At 39.5% G+C, this 17,198-nt stretch overlaps 1 protein-coding gene across 1 annotated transcript; it reads right to left on the bottom strand.

Moving 5' to 3' along the window:
• Positions 1-883: 883 nt before the first annotated feature.
• On the bottom strand, positions 884-16,469 carry LOC310926463 (dipeptidyl peptidase 4-like). The gene is made up of 26 exons (XM_083888599.1): positions 16,270-16,469; positions 16,068-16,155; positions 15,685-15,783; positions 14,197-14,288; positions 13,990-14,064; positions 13,844-13,896; positions 13,615-13,687; positions 13,305-13,425; positions 11,106-11,260; positions 10,922-11,019; positions 10,710-10,839; positions 9,193-9,231; positions 6,828-6,923; positions 6,204-6,274; positions 5,756-5,809; positions 5,540-5,652; positions 5,390-5,437; positions 5,212-5,310; positions 3,234-3,303; positions 2,931-3,125; positions 2,629-2,683; positions 2,425-2,524; positions 1,765-1,823; positions 1,592-1,664; positions 1,283-1,356; positions 884-1,187 (listed from the first exon to the last, which is right to left on the bottom strand). The coding sequence occupies exons 1-26, from the start codon at positions 16,270-16,272 to the stop codon at positions 1,095-1,097; spliced, it is 2,226 nt and encodes a 741-aa protein (XP_083744725.1). The 5' UTR covers positions 16,273-16,469; the 3' UTR covers positions 884-1,094.
• Positions 16,470-17,198: the final 729 nt, after the last annotated feature.

Raw genomic sequence — 17,198 nt, 5'->3', positions numbered from 1 at the left:
TGCTCTCATGCGCTACTGTGAGTGTCATCACAATAGGAAGTGCTACGTGTGCTGTCACATCTGGGACATGAGTCAGTATTTGTGGATTCTTTCCGATCAACTTTAAAACATGGGAAATATTTAGTTAATTTTTTTGCATTATTGTCGATGTTTTAGCAGGGTCCAACAGAGACTGGTGCTCTTTTAAATAAAGATTCATATTATGCTGCTGTTATATAAAATCCCATGTATATACTGTGTATATTGTGTGTGTATGTGAACTGGAAAAAAAGGGCTTTTTTATATTCTACACCTGCTTTTAAACAGAGAAAGAAACAACTGCAGGCAGATTCCTGAAGATGTCTCCCAGGGCTCCCAGGTCTAACAAATATTTTTTTTGTTTTTGTAAATAAAATAAATAATTTAAAATTCATCCTAATTGCTTCTGAACCATGTTTTTGCCACAGTGTAACATTCTCATCCTCCCTCTCTCCATCAAATCTCTCTGACAGCACTCTCAGTATATCTCATTCAAATCCCAGCCATTTCCAGTTACCACAGTGTTCCTCAGGGCTCTGTTCTAGGTCCTCTCCCCTTCACTGTGTGCAAATACACACTGATGCACGACTGCAGTTTCACTGTATTTTTACACTCATCAGTGCCCATGTATTTATTTATTCCAAGGTCTAAGTGATAATCTTATTTATGTTACGACAGTGTGAGTATAGCTTTAATTTACTTACTATTTTTAAATTCAGGTAAAGCAGCATAAGAAAGTAAAAAAAAAAACATGTAATTGTTTAAATGTTTATTATTATTACTGTTATTATTTTCTTTTTTTTACATCAAACAGCCAATAACTTCACTAATTGAGTAAAACTGTATATAAAACATCTGAGTGCATTATGTCTAAGTGGATCATTCACAGTACAATACAATACAATTTTGCAAGACACATTTTCACATTAAGACTTGAACAACTTTGTCCATTTCAAGAAAACAAGGTTTTTCCTTGTCATTTGAACAGTAATAACGAAGCCTAAATCAACAGTTAAATCTTTGTCACAAAAGTGTTTTTTTATTCACATGAGATTTAAAAGAAAAGATGGGGGGAGTCATGCAAAGCACCTCTGTAGGAAGTGAGTCATGTGGGTGTAGACGTGTTGATAGGCTGAGCCACTAAGCCCATGATCCTTGTCTGTGTACCACTGAAAGATGGAAACATTTATTTCAGTGAGCCTGTTGTTTACAGAAACACATCATGTTCCACTGATTCCACTTTATTTGTTCACACATCGCTCACCATTGCTTCAAAATCCACATGCTCCTGCACTAGAGCTTCTGAGATCTCAGCTGCCTGCTGGAAATGAACGTTGTCTAGAAGAGCACAAAGTATTATATTATTATAATCATAATATAATAATGTTATTATGCACAAAGTTTGGGGAACACTGCTGTCTGACAAACTGATATCACAGAAAGGTTGAATAACCTTATCCTTTTATCCGGGATATCATTTTAAGCATTAAAAAAAAACACTGAACTAGTGTAGCTATAAAATATACAAGTAATACATATGTTTATGTAACAGCTTTAGGGCCTGTTGACTCACCATCAGCTGTCCCATGCACCAGAAGATACTCCACAGAATGAAAATTCTTTGCCCTTCCAGTTACTGTGGAGTTCTGCACACAGACACATTGTTGTGTGTGGGTAATCGGCAAGTAACAGCAGAAATAAAAGTTACAATCAAACACAGGACACAGGAAAAAGGACGAAACTCACAGTGTAGGCATCAGCGTTCTGTGAAGGTTCCAGCATGTAACGCTCTGTGTAGATTGAGTCTGAAATACACATTCCACAGACCAATGTTATAGAAGAAGCACAATTCATTTTTGAGGCTTTACATGGATTGGTTTTTTGAGTTTTGTAGTCGTCTCACTTTACTGGTACACTCTTAGAAATAAAAGTGCTAAGTAGAACCATATAAGGTTCTTCGGCTTGTCCTCATATGATAACCCTAATGTTACCAAGAACCCTTTTAAAACCCTTCATTCAGGAAAGGTGTTTTAAAGGATTCTCTGGATCAAAATGGAACCATTAGTGTTACCAAGAACCCTTGAAAAACAAATGGTTCCAGGTAGAACCTCAGCCCTTGTCGAAGAACCCTTTTGGAACCCTTATTTTTTAGAGTGTACAATGTTGTTGTTGTTGTTGTCTGTCTGTTTTAATTTAAAACAGATAACCTCCTGCGTGCAGCGTGGGAATGTCGCCAGGCGACACAAGATCGAAACATTGTCATACTGAGAAACACAGAGAGACGCGAGTGGAGCTGATCATCTAATCAGCATTGTGTCAACTCACTCAAGGTTTGGATGTAACAGACGTTACACTTAAAAATTACAACTACGGTTTTAAAAAATAAATACATTAAACAAAATATACCATAGTATTCCCATTTGGAAACTGGAGCCACCGCCATTCCACATTTAAAAACTCCACTGCCAGATCCCAAAGCCATTGACGTGACATATCCACCATAAGACTGTGGCAGATAAACATATCATTACTGCAGCTCATGTCTTGTCAGTCACTCAGCAAGGTGTCAACATGTTGACTTCATTGACTGAACTCTGACCCGATACTTACCCAGCCCCAAATAGCAACTCTGTTTTTGTCAATGTAGCCTCGTCCAATGAATTCCCTTGAAATGAAACCAAACGAGAGACAATTATTCAGAGAAGGACAGGACATGACATGTGTTTAAGGTGACCAACAAAGCACTTGTGATCGTCATCGTCACTCAGAGTGATTCATGCACTTGAAGTAAGTCTGTGTTTGAGCCAGTAAAACGAGTACAATCCAGTTCCATCAAGCTTTTCTAGGAAATGGCCAAGCTTGTTTTTTTGAGCTGCACTGACTTTGACTAAACTGCCCCCCTCTTTCCTTACTTGGCTGCTGCTATCTGATCTTCCACCTCATAGGTTCCCAGGCGTTGGTAGAGTTCATGCATTAACTTGTCACCCTGGTAACCACTTCCTCTTCCATCAAAGCTGGCCACGATGATTTTCTCAGTGCTGGCCAGGTAAGTGGACCAGCTCACACTGTAGCTGAAGTCTACTGTCTGACTGCAGGGCCCTGCGTACCTGAGACATTGCATAAAATCACAATCAGTTTGTCGCCATACTTAAAAAAGTTGAATGAAAATGTCACTTTTACAACTTATTCTATTGTTGCTTATAACTGATACTTACACATATATCAGTAAAGGGTACTTCTTAGATTCATCAAAGCCTGGAGGTAAAATCAGCTGGTACCAGAGATCTATCAAAAATACAAACATCCATACAAAATGTGAATACATTTATCTCTGCTTTGAAATAATAAATAAAATGTAAAGAGGTGTTTGTGCCTAGAAACAAGAGTAAAAGAACAGTAGAAAATAACATAAACATAAAAAAGCTGCATTAAAACCGTAAAAGTATTTCAGAGTTTGCAAACAAACAGTAGTTTAATGTGATTTATTGGTTTCCAATAGAGTTGTGTGAGTGTGTGTTTTTCTTAAATATTGCTTTTGTTGTGAAATGATGAATTTGAAATCATTGGCACTCTAAACTGTAACTGACACCACATGACCTATAACGAGAAACATGTGGCTAAATACTCTGAAAGATTGAGGAAAGCACTGTATGTATGGAGGAGGTAAAGGGAAGTATTATGGGCTCAACAGTGTGGCGTTCCTGTCACATAGAATCACATGTTAGTGTGGTAACAGGCGTTGTTTATGGGAACTAGTGTCGTATGTGCACTGACCGCTGTGTCAGAGGGAAGTTTGTTGTTTTGTATTGTTGTAATTGGTGCACTTAATTGATTCCATGTGTTCCTCACACTATTACTCTAACTGTTGTAGACAACAGTTAGAGTAATGATGCTGCTGAGGAATGATCTTTTACAAAACTCACAAAGTGCTTTGGATATGGGTTGAGCATGGCCCGATGGTGTGAATCCTTGATTTTCAAAGCGAGCACATATTTATTTAGCATTAGCATGCTACTACTACTTGTTTCCAAAGGTAAGCTAGCGATGGTACAATTAGCATTAGCGTAGGGCTAACATAAAACAAACACTATGCAACCTCATTAGGCACAATGCAAACTGAAAATGAAAACATTTGTGCTGTGCCTAATGAGGTTGTACAGTGTTTGTATTATGTTTACGTTCCTTATAACGCATTACCATAACTGAAAAATCTTCTTCAGCTCCCACTATAGGAATACATACTTCCTACGGGCACTGCAGTAGTATTTAAAATTCTAACGCCTGCCTGAACAGATGAGTTTTTAGTTGCTTTTTTAAAATGTCGGCAGAGGAAGTAGCTCTTAACTCAGATGGTAAAGAGTTCCACCATGTTGGGGTGACGGACTGGAACGCTCTGTCACCTTTCGTTTTTAGTCTGCTCTGGGGAAGAGTATCAGGCTTCCAGCAGATCGCAGTGACCTTGTAGGGTGGCAGAGAGAGAGGAGATCTTCTAAATATGGAGGGGCCGGACCGTTGATGGCTCTACAGTATATGTCAGGGTGAGGATTTTAAATAGAATCCTGAAATGTACAGGAAGCAAGTGCGGGGATGCTAATACAGGGGTGATATGAGAAAATTTGTGGGATCTGGACAGGAGTCGGGGCAGCAGTAATCAAGGCGTGAGGAGATGAAGGCGTGAATGAGCATCTCTAGTTCTGAGTGAGACACAATTGACGTGAGTTTTGAAATGTTTCTGAGGTGGAAAAAGCAGGACCGGGTTATAGTTTTTATGTGTTCATCAAAGAGCAACAACTGACGCCAAGATTACTGCAGCTGGTGCACAAATTGGCAGAAAGGATCCCTAAGCAGGTGACGGCTTTAGAGGTGCTGAAGCTGTTAATGTTAATGTTAATGTTAATGTTAATGTGCTAATGTGTCAGTTCTACAAGCAGGAAACTAAAATGCTGTTTAGTTTGAAAGTACAGAAAGTGTTGAACCAGGTAGTATATATATTCTATAGTATATAGAATAGAGTAGAACTACTATCAAAGATCATTTTTGTGATGTAATGATATAAAAATATAATTTGATGTTTCACTCTGACACATGTGGATGCACAATGTGAACAATGTGTCAAGTATAACGAATGTACACCACATAATATGTGCCACATTACTTTCCAGCCCTTGTCGTTCGTTCGTTGAATTCACTGACCGTATCCAGCCACTTTGATTGTGCCTCGGCGCATGGTGGGCATTTGGATGTCAGATATCAGGCTGCTAAATGCACTGTTGTTCTCCAAAGCTTTCAGTTCTAAAAAAGAAATATTGTTCAAGTACATGTTTTCTTCCTCCAAAATTACTACAGATTCAGCTCTAAATGTGTCGCCTACCTGTGTTTTTCTGAGTATCCATTAGAGAGTGGTAAGGGATGTCTGGACCTTTAAGTACAAGTTACATTTATTATTATTTTCATCGCTCTATACAGAAATGTACAGTTGTTTATTGTGAGAGTGTGACAGTCAAGTTAAAGTGTAACTGACCACTGCAGCTCATGCGGTAGTAGGAGGCATTGTGGCTGAAGTAAGCTGAGTTATATTGACATTTCTCTCCATGTAACTCGCAAGTCAGACACCTGGTGCCTTGTTTGGTCCACCTGACACACACACACACACACACACACACACATAAGAAATACATTTCAAATGAAATAACATTTTTCTACATATTATATCAACCAAAAGCAGTAAAAGTCTTACTCATAAACATTCCTTCCTCCTGGCTTGCCGTCTTTTTCGTTACTTCCGTAATATCTGTGGGATAATTAAAAATGGGAGGAGTTAGGGAGGAATTCACTGATATGCATGTATTTAAATAATCTTCTATTTAACTCCATCATAATCATCACAGACCCTGAGATATACTGAAACCCAAATATCTACAAACTGTAATAAATGATGAATAAGAGCAATTACACAATTTAGATTACGTACTGGATAAAATGAGATAAAGGGTATGAGATATTGTCATACAAGAGTCCAATTAACCTCACCAGCGTGATGTGGGAATTAAATGGATAGAGGAAAAATACAATTCACTTTTCATAATCATAGGAGATACTGAACATCATTTATCAAACCGTCATAGAAGTGAGTGGCCGATCTTTGTGCAGATATCACTGTGTAACACAGTGTAATTCCAACTTACAATTTGTCTGCAGTGACTTTCATAATGTCAGTCACTTCCCATTTTCCAGTGGTGATCGGTGACGCTGTTTTCTACATGCATAAGACATAACAGACATCATTATAAACTTACACTGTACACGTGTTCCAAATCCAAATGTATTTCTACAGCACATTTAAAAACAACAGAGTTGACCAAAGTGCTGTACATCCATGGTCAGGGTACACCTGACCATGGAAAACAAGTGGGTTTTTAGGCAATATGAGAGGAAAGGGGGGAGGGGTAGTTCCACAATTTAGGAGCCACCACAGCAAAGGCTCTGACTCCTGAGTGTTTTAATCTCCACCTCTGTAACATAAGAAGTTGGGAGCCAATGCAGAAATGCGTGCAGCAGCGAGAGTGGGCAGCCTGGCCAACACCAACGAAGAGGGCATTACAGTAATTCAGTCTAGTAGAATTGGAAGCATGAAAGACCCTCTCTGAATCATTAAAAGAAAGGAAAGCCTTGACTTTTGCTTTTGCAATTTTAACACTGAATGTTTCTGTAGCTCCACTTTAAAAATCTTTATCAAATTTTACACCCATATTAGTTACATCAGGTTATAATAAAAAAATACTTCACTCCAAACTGATCACGTGACCTACCCCGACTACATGATGAATGTGCATGTACCCATTGTTACTCATCAAGAGGTAGAGGCTGTTTTTGTCTGCAGCAATAACAGGTTTCGGTGGAGAGAACTGGAAAAAACATGAGAATATTAGAATAAAGTCCACATTATCATGAGTACACAAGTGAACTCAACTTGGTTTCAAAGGCCCAGTGTGTAACATTTGAAGATCCCATGACATGCTACTTTTTGGATGCGTTTATGTTGGCCTTAGGGGCCCGCAATACTGTATCTGAAGTCTCTTTCCACAAATTTAGCCTTGGTGCAAAATTATAGCCACTAAAATCCATAAAAATGATGGACAGCATTCAGATTTTTCCATCATGGTCAAAAGAAATCTGAGAATTCTTAGTTCACGTGACCTGCTTACTACACCAAGGAAAAACAGCATCCTTCCTGGCATGCAAACACACAGTGTTTCCCTGACACTGTCCTTTATTTGTCCAAATCTGCACTATTAGATGTCACTTATTCTTACACACTGGCTCTTTGAAGACTATGGGCCTGATTTACTATGATTCCAAATAAAGAGCGCTAAATTGCTTGCGCGAGCAGAAAGACTGCGCCTGTTACTGGATTACGTTTTGCGGGTGACCTATTAAGATTGCGGCCGATATTGACTACAGGCGCAGAAGTGGTTAAGACCGCCCTATTTAAATGAGGATTTTGCGCTAGTCAAGAGTTGTCCACATGGAGAAAGAGCAGACTCAACGGAAGCGCAGAATGAAATTTGAAGCCACTGAACAGAAAGCACAGCTGACGTTCTGCGATGAGCAGATAACTGGGATCGAGGGATATATGACGTCCTTGTTCCCCGGGTCCATAGGACCTTTTTGTATTATTATTATTTTAATCCTGCGTCGGTATTTTGGACAGCTCCATCATTACCTGACGTATCAAACAAAGAAAACTATGGACTATGGATGTTGCCGTAAAAAAAAAAAAAAAAAGGTCCTGCGCTCTCCTCCTGACTCACCTGCAGCTCACTGACAGCTGCCAGGGAGCGAGTTCTGCTGTTTCTCTCAAGATTACACATAGGTCTAATTTCAATGGATGTGTGACTTTTTTGTCAATAAGAAAATAAATAAATAAAGCGGATCATCAAAACGGCTTTTTAGTCCCAGTCTGTCCCTGGTTTCATCTGTGTTCATTCAGTCAGGCTGAGTTTCCATTACGCGTGCCAACAGCCTTTGATCTGACGTCAGAGGCGACGGGACAATCGATATAGATGATATATCTATAGCTGATTCAGATAGTTACATTAAATAGTGATTGTTGTGATTATTTATTGCATTTAAATGTGCCTGGAACTGGAAGGGTTAGGGTTAGGGTAACTAAACCTGCCTGTGAGGTTTTGGTGACGTTTGCGCACTGTGCCACCTGCGCTTCGCCGTGCACCGAGAGTAGACCAGGTTAGAGCTGGACCCGTTAAGGTAAAGCAGGGTTCCCCGTTCCTCCGGTCTTAACCGGGGAACATAGGTACGACCCTCCTTGAACCACAAACTGCAGACCAAGGTAAGCTCATACCAGTACAAACACGCATTTCTCCTATGGATATCTATATTTAATTTATTCAGATATAACAAATAAGAAATGAACGTGCGTCATCTGTGAACGCGTAGTTGAACATGCTCTGGAAAAGAGTAATTTCCTGGTTTACAAATATAATATAACTATAAATAACCGCAGCCATGTGTGCGCACCGCTGTGCCAGTTAAGACCTGCCTTTCAAACGTGCTAAATATAGACGCAAAAATAAGCACCGCAATCAGTTTCAGGTTTGATAAATCACTTTGCGCGTGCTAAAATAACATATTTACATTTTCTCCTCCCATCACACGCAAAATAGAGCGTAAAGGCCCTATATTGCATATTCATTAAGGCAAAAACGCTAAATGGGTTGCGAGTGCTATTTTGCCCGTCTGAGGTTGGAGGGACGCAGTCCTCGTTGCGCCCTGTTAGTAGATCAGCATCAACGGAGATCTGCGTGTGCAATCCAGTTTGCACACGTTTTTGCACTTTTAGTAAATCATCAAAGCTTTAGTAAATCAGGCCCTCTGAGTGCAATTTCATATTTTCTCACTGTGAAATGAACAAAACCAGCAATGTGTTCGTTTGTCTCTAAGTCTAAAAATAAATGAAATTCGAAGACTCTTTTAACGGTGGATTAACACTTTTTGTCAATGTCGCTGTGTGTCTGCAATAAATGCAGCATTGGTTGACAAGAAACTGTAGTGTACTGTATATTGTTAAAGATATACAGGGCTTTCATTTTGGCAAGACAATTGTCATCCATTGTTAGTTTTGATGTTTTCAGGAGATTTTTTTTTAATACATACCCGTCCAATCCAGCCTGAGTTACTGGTCACCTCCAAATCCTGTAAAATGATGGTTAACTAACATTAATGCTGTTAGTGGGTACATTCCATAACAACATAATCAGACTGAACACAAAGAGACACTGCAACAAAGACCTGAATGTAATAACTTGAATCAACATGGGTCATTTTCGTTTTTCTACAACTGCTGTTCCACAGGAAACTGGAAAGGGAAATGATGATGAGTGAAGATATGTTTTTGTTCGCAACCCAGTTTAATCAAGTGTGTGACATGGAACTAAGAAGAGGAAATGTCCCTTTAATCATGTCCATGATTAAAGGGATAATTCAGGGGATTTTGAAGTGTGGTTGTATGGGATACACTGTCAACAATGACCACGCTGAGCAGGCCACTGTCAGACTGTTGCTGACCAACTCACAAGATATTTGAGATATAAGCAGGGGAAAAGTTTCTCATGTGAAGCTTTTGTTAAAGGGCACATAATATATAATATTATTATATCCTATTTCTCCAAGTTAACCTAGTACCCTGGTGTCCTAACGCACATGTTTGTGACATGCTTTGGTCAAAATATCATAAGAATGAAGCACCAAAACAGTTCAATCACCCTGCCAAAACAGCCCAGTTCAGAACGCTCTGTTTAGTAGTATCCACCTTAAAAAAAGTAAAACAAAGGAAATAGGAAATCACATCAGCCACAGAGGCTACTGGGAGCTAACAGCATTTAGCATTTGGAAAAGTGATCATTTGCAGGATCTAGCAGGCACATTGCCGTCATATATAACATGTATCCACTGGACAGATAAATCCTCTGAGGCTGGAAGTTTGTGTAGAACTCTGTGCTGCACTGTGGAGCCAAGAATAGAACTTTTTCGCGGACTTCCGGATACGGTGTTTTACGGTGTCTGCGAGACAACAATTCCAGAAATGTTGCACATTGTGACGTCCCAATGAGTGCGGGTGTCAACTTTGCGTGTTTCATCTCCTGTATAGAGGAGGACCACAAAAACATGAGTGAGTCATCTTTTTCATTTTTTTGCCGACTGATAGGGCCTACAGAGTCCCAAATATAAGGATTTAAATGATTTTGATTTTGCATAATATGTCCCCTTTAAGTTGCAAAAATCTGTTGATAATGTGTCAAAAAACCAGAGCAATCCTTTCATAGATCCACATATGAACACAGTTAACACAGTCAAGGTCACATTTATCCAAGTATGAACCCCACAAGCCATGTGCACTACAGGGTATAACTGATCTGTGTAATTGTTTCTCCTGTCCGTACTGGCCGTAAAGAGGTTGCTCTGTTATGCATTCGCTTTGTGAGAGATGATGGGTCAGCTAAATACAGGTCTATAAACCCTTACCTTATCCTTCCTGGCAGTAAAACGTGTTGTTATGTGTATATTTTATTGCTCCTACAATGGTGTGTGTGCTTATCAAGATCAATTGTCTAGTTTCACTGTGTAACATCCCAGGTGGTGTTATAATACCTGCTCATAACATCACATTTTACCTCAGCTGGATCCCAACCAGATCCACTAAAGTTGTAGATCTGAAGGATGAGGTGGTTTTGTACTCTCTTCAGCCATTGGACAGCGATGCGGTTATCTGTCATCCAAGTTACAGAAGCCAAGTAGTGATCGCTGAGGGAAAGAGAAAAAAATTAAACCATAACTAGGCCTGTCTCTCATTTTAGATAATCCCATGTTTGATAAGTCACATTACCTTGATCTGAATAAGACTGGAACAACAACCTCAGTGATTTTTGTTGTGTTGTCAGTGTCTACAACAAACACTTTCACAACAGCGTTTGGAGTACCTGGCTGCATGAAAAAAGAATGTGGAAAATTAGATTATGAGTCCTGTGCCCATGGATTAGAGCAAGAAAAGAAGTGGATGGATGTCCCACCTTTGGATATGGAATAGAAACAGTCCTGGGGTACTGCTTCTCACCGTACCAGGTGTACTCTATAACGTGAACCTCTGTGTCGTTGAATTCTGCATAAGCCACATACTTCCCTCCTGGTGACCACCAGAGAGCCTTGGTGGATGAAAACATCTCCTCTGGAAAGTGGAGGGGGAAGCACTGGGTCAGGTTAGAAGTTCTGTGCACTTGTGCTAAAAAATGCACTAACGACAGATGTATTGTTTATCGAAATTTCTGCAGTGCTTTGATTGATTATCATGTTTCCATCCTTACTCCAACCTGTTGGCAAGTAATCAGTCTACTCTGCCCACATGCAATATTCTGTAACTTTACACAAGTGCAATATGCATATAAAATATCCCATGTTCAATCTTTGTTTATACTGTAAATATCAAGCCCATACTGTATATAGTCTGGTAACTGTCTATAGAGCGTTCAATCTATTTTAAAGCGGAACTAGACCGGAAGTTCCTATTATCGCTGTTTTTTTTGGTGTGTATCTGCGTCATTACCTTGTTTATGAAGCCTGACGGTTCGAAACAAACAGTTCAGCCATTGCTGAGAAAGTTGTGTTTTATTGTAATCTCGGGGCTCAACGAGATCACTGAAAATCCCGTTAACGTTACGTAAGCAGCGGTTCTCCTGAACAACCGATCGTCCTGCTCCGGGCGGTAGTCCGGGCACATCCGGTTGCGTACATTGAACCGCAGAAGAAGAATAACGTCTGTTGTGGAGGTGTTTCACGAGCAACAGTGTCTTCTGACTCTGGGTCTGACTCCGGTTGAAAGTCATAAAGGGACTTCGGCGGGGAGTCGTGATGAAGCTATTTTTAAACACTGTTAAAACAATGTTTTGATAATGAGTAGCAATGCATCCACCGCTCCAGAGAGGGAGCTGCGCTTCTGAGAGCTGACGTGATAGATTACGTCACTTCCAGATACCTGGCCAATCACAACACAGGTGGGAAGGCTCTACGCTGGCTGGCCAATCACAACACACTCTGTCTTCTCGGGCGAGATTTATGGCTAAAAATAGCGCGACTGACAAGCGCTTCGAAAAGGACAGATTTCAATCGGCTCGTTTACATCAACTAGGAGGATTTTGACCATAAAAACAAGTTAATATATGTAAGTAGACCTCCATAACTCACATTTATGTGCAACAGGACCACTCTATGTGACCTTTAACTTTTTACAGCCATATTAATATATATTAATATATTTCTGTATTGTACAGTCTTGGAAATGCATGTCTATTATTTATTATCTTTATCTTTACTGTCTTTTCTGCTGCTGTGACAATGTAAATTGCCCCACTGCGGGACGAATAAAGGACTTATCTTATCTTATCGCAGGTGTCTCACTTTACTGGTGCAATGTTCCTGTTGCCCTTGTCTTTCTTTATATAAAACAAATCACTTCCTGTGTCTCCAGGCGACACAAGATCTAAACACCACGACACTCAGAAAGAGTCGTGTGGAGCTGAAAGTGTGAACTCATTTGATAATGATTTGAATGTCATAGCCATTTCTTTATATTTCAAAGCTGCACACTACAGCTTTAAGCTCAAAACAGTATTTACTATGGTTCCTTAATACAAACAATTCCAAAATGTATGTATTATGTTTAGTCATAGTTTTAGTTATTTGATGAAAAATGTCTCCATGCCACAAATGATGCTGCTGCTCTGCAACCCATGCTGGTGAGCTGCTGCTGCTGCTGCTGCTGCTGCTGCTGCATTCCCTTCTTTCTTTCTTATTTATTGATTTGTGTCGATTTTATTTACTGAATGTGATGAATACAGCACAACTGAGCCCAAGATGACTTTCCCTACATGTAGTACAGCACATGTTACTCGACATGTAATCAGGTCAGCTACTTCCCACAAGGGCAGGGCTGATCTAGAGATAACACCCAGCACGTTGAAAAATCACTGACACAGCAATTTTGGCCATTTCCTGTTAACTCAAACAAACTCAGCCAAAGCTTAAAGTGTAGCACTAGCTCCCAAACCCTCGCAAATAAAATGTGTGACATATATAGTTTTTCCTAATTTTGGCCTGGAGCTGCCAATTTGCAAATCAAGGTTTGATTTAATAACGTTTGCTTTTATTATTCCAAAAATAAATACAAACCATTATTCAGATAATATTTATCCAGGAGAGATGAATGTGCTTCTTACCTTCATACACCCAGTCTGGGACCCCATTAAAAATCAGATTCTCCACGCCAGTGTGTGTGATTTGCTGAGGCGGGGACTGAGGACTGGTCTTTATGTACACATTATTTTTCCAAACAAAGGCCTGGAAAGTTCAGAAAAGACATCAAAGTTTGTTTTCAAAGACCCTTAAGAGACTAATTCTCTCATTTTTCAAGTCTTTCTACTTTGCTCAAGTGTTTGTAAAAGGCAGCACTCTCGATCGACTGCCTCATTTACCACCCACTTCAAAACAAACGTGTTACTCAAAGTTATAAAGGGTATACAAGCTCACCAGTTTGTTCCCTTCAGGCGCCCAAGCGAAGTACTGGACTTCATCAGGAATGTTTGAGGGAGTGATAAATTTCCTGAAACACATTTTTTTTTAAATACCTCAGAGATTTGCAGAAGTGCACTGAATTTCCTTTCCACAGCTGCAACTGCAGTTTTCATGTCAACACATGTGCTCTAAAACTGCTGCATTTGCATTTTGTTTTACGTGTAAATAGGGAAGAATCACTCACTTTGATTCCAGGTCATACAGTGAATAAGAAGCTGTGAAAGAATGCCTCCACAACTAAAGGGACAAAAGCAAATCAAGGTGCAATGTGGTCACTCAGGAGCAGCACATGTTCACGTTCAAATTCAAGTGACGAGATGATTTCTTTACCTTGGAAAAGTTGCTCATGAACGCAACATATCTGTGGTCAGCTGACAGCTGGTAGTCGTAAGCATATTTTTCATTCTGTGTCGAAAGAGAAAAGAAACATGTCACAAGCCACTCCCAACATCATCGCTTGTTTGGATGGTTACAGAGTTTTCATGATGACAACATCTCGTTCACAAGAGAAATATAGACACACACACAAAGACTTACAAACGTGTCTTTGCTCAGGAACTCTGTGCTCTCTCCCGTGACCACACTGTGGAGGTAGACCGAGCCTCCAGACTTATGAAGATATTCATGATCTGTTGTGGGTGATAATCAAAAGGAATGTGATGAAGTAATCCACATATTAAACACCAGTGAGCCACTATAATAGAAGCATGTGATATTAATTCCCGCTGCAAACAAGAACCAAAACAAAGCAAACAAGAAATCAAGTGAATCAAGTCAATGAGACTATGTGGAAATGGAGATATTGGGTTTAAGCCACAGATAAATGACACGGGGGAGGTGTGGGATTTAGGATCCAGGTTTTTTTGTCCTTCACCATCATGGTTGACCCAGAGGCAAGTTAACTCCTTCACAAATGAATATGACATCAGATTAGTTGGAACGCGTGAATGGACATTTTGTTAGATGCATTGGAACTCACTATAAAGGTCCAGTGTGTCAAATATAGGCAAACAATTTTCACTTGGCAGAAACGGATAAAAGTTTACAATGGCCTGATTGTATGAATTGTTGTTTTTTTCCATTACCCCAGAGCCTTTTATATTTATATCAGGAGTGATGATTTTGGACTGACATGTTTTTATAACAGCTCACAATGGGCAAACTAAACATGTTTTGAGTTTTGAGGTGAGGAATTTTCAGCTGCAACATGAAACTTCTGATTATGTGTTGAGCAGAACTCATCTGGACAAACTGGCCACATGTTCAAAGTATAGCTATTTTCTTGACAAGACGAGATTGATCCTCTGGGGACAATGATCAAGTCAAATTCATGCATCTAAAATGTTCTTTCTACAGCTCATAAATTCATATTTGAGTATCTACAATAAACAGTGTTTAGTAAGTTGGTCATTTCCAAAAGCAACAGGGATTCATTATACATCCTGAAATTGGAGTTTGCGAGTGGCAAAGGCTGCAGTATAAGTATTTGTTCTATTCTTTGTGGCTATAACTGCAAAAATGTATACATTATTAAATCATTCATTACTTACTACAGACATTGTTGCCTACTTTGATAATCAATTTGGTTTAGCATTTCTTAACATTATATAGATTAAAACGTTCCAGAAAATAATCAAGATATTGATTGTTAAATTATGACAATAATAATGAGTACATGTTGGGAACAATGTACAAGTTCTTAACATTGCATTAAAGTACGTATGTATGTTTACATGGAATTATGTATGAAATGACTCTAAATATGTTTCATATTTTAAATTCCTCAAAGTAACCACCATTTGCCTTGATTACTGCTTTGCACACTTTTGGCAGTATACACACACACACACACACACACACACACACACATGTATATATATGATCAAATTTGCAGCCAGATATTTTTTTACCAAATAGTTTGACTTATTAACTAAAACAAAGTGGAATTGTGCAGCTGGTGGGTCTTTGTGCCCCCTCCTCCTTCACCCTGATATCACAGTGATGATCACAAAATGTCAACCCCACCTGAGATCCATCTCATGTTGTAGGACGTTGGCTTCAGTGAGGTGTTGAAGACATCCTGTAGTGTGAAGAACCTCTGGTTTTGGTTCCCACCCTGCCCCTCTGAAACACAGAGTGGAAAGAAAGTTAGAGAGCAAATGAATTGTCTTATGTTTCAGATAATCTCACGTGATTGAAGAATGGAAGTGCTGATATCAAGGCTGGAACAGATTATTTAAAAACCTTATTAAGAAATGCCTCACAAAATCAGTATTTCTGAATCGGTGCCTTTCAAGATTGTGCGTTATTACGCGTGCGTAATGATCGTTCTGTTGGACGCACAGTATTTAACGGTGCCTTTTAGCTTTTAATTACAAAACGTGAGTGATGTTAAAGCAAATACTCACCATTCAAAAATATAGCCGTGGGTACCGCTATCAAAATGACCACGACTGCTACAGCAAAAACCCCGAGGAGCACCTTTCCGATTGCAACCTGTTCAAAACAGAAACGTCAGATGGTTTTTCCAAAAGCACGCGTCCAGTAAAGTGAGAAGCATTCCTCCACACAACAACAACAACATGTAAGTATTCGTTAACAACCACTAACCATTTTCTCCTGTGCGTAAAAAAAACCCCGAGTGATGTGATGTGTAAACCAATAACTGAGTCACCGCTCCAGCGATCCGGTGGGCTCCACGCGCGGAGAGACTCTATAGTTATGCACCACAACTGGCTCTGCTGTTAAATATTATCTCAGGTGAAGTTTCAAAGGTGGGATCGTAAATGTCCAGCGGAGTAAAGTTCGTCAGGTTTCGCATGGTATTTTGAGGAAGTGTCCGGCTGTTGCTCCCCAAACTGTCATCTGAAACATTTTAAGCGCCAGCAAACTAACATGGTAAACCCACTTTTTTTTCGAGCTCGGCAAGTTCATGTAAAAAAAAAACCGTGTTCTTTCTTTTTCTTCAAAGCTGCAACATGACACAGAAAAGTTTACTCAAGCACAACCAAGTGCGTTGATCTGATCTGAGGGACAGTCCATTCTCTTTGGTTATTTCCTCATGATGGGAAACAGCTGCTCGCCTACGACATGGAATAAAAAGCTGGATGTTGCACCTTGTTTGAAAACACAAAATAAATGTAAAGAATACTTTAAAACGTCAATATGATGTGACATTAACATTTAAAACACCAAACTAGGCATTAAAAACCAGTAACCACAGAATGAAATGCACAATCAGTGAAATTTTATACATGACTACACTTCTGCTTCTCTCTTTCACACACACACACACACACACACACACACACACACACACACACACACACACACACACACACACACACACACACACATTCTTGTACTTGCTGCATACTGAGGACTGGGTTGCTGACATAGTGAGGACCAGCATTTCCACTTTATAAATCAACAAAATTACAAATATCTACTTCATGAATGACATCTATAAAGAACTACTGGTTGCAGTACCTTAAAATGTTTGCAGGTGGAGCCCTAGAGCAAAAAGGGCTGGAAAACAT

This window comes from Microchirus variegatus (genome assembly GCF_963457635.1).
Source record: "Microchirus variegatus genome assembly, chromosome: 1".
Taxonomy (NCBI): Eukaryota; Metazoa; Chordata; class Actinopteri; order Pleuronectiformes; family Soleidae; genus Microchirus; species Microchirus variegatus.
This window is presented reverse-complemented; position numbering and strand designations above follow the sequence as displayed.

Bases quoted from the DNA above. Each gene is read 5' to 3' on its own strand.
- LOC310926463 (XM_083888599.1), bottom strand. The intron at 14,065-14,196 runs GTAAGTCTTTGT...CTTTCGACACAG, and splicing joins TCCTGAGCAAAGACACGTTT to AATGAAAAATATGCTTACGA. The intron at 13,688-13,843 runs GTGAGTGATTCT...AATGTGTTTCAG, and splicing joins CTGTATGACCTGGAATCAAA to GAAATTTATCACTCCCTCAA.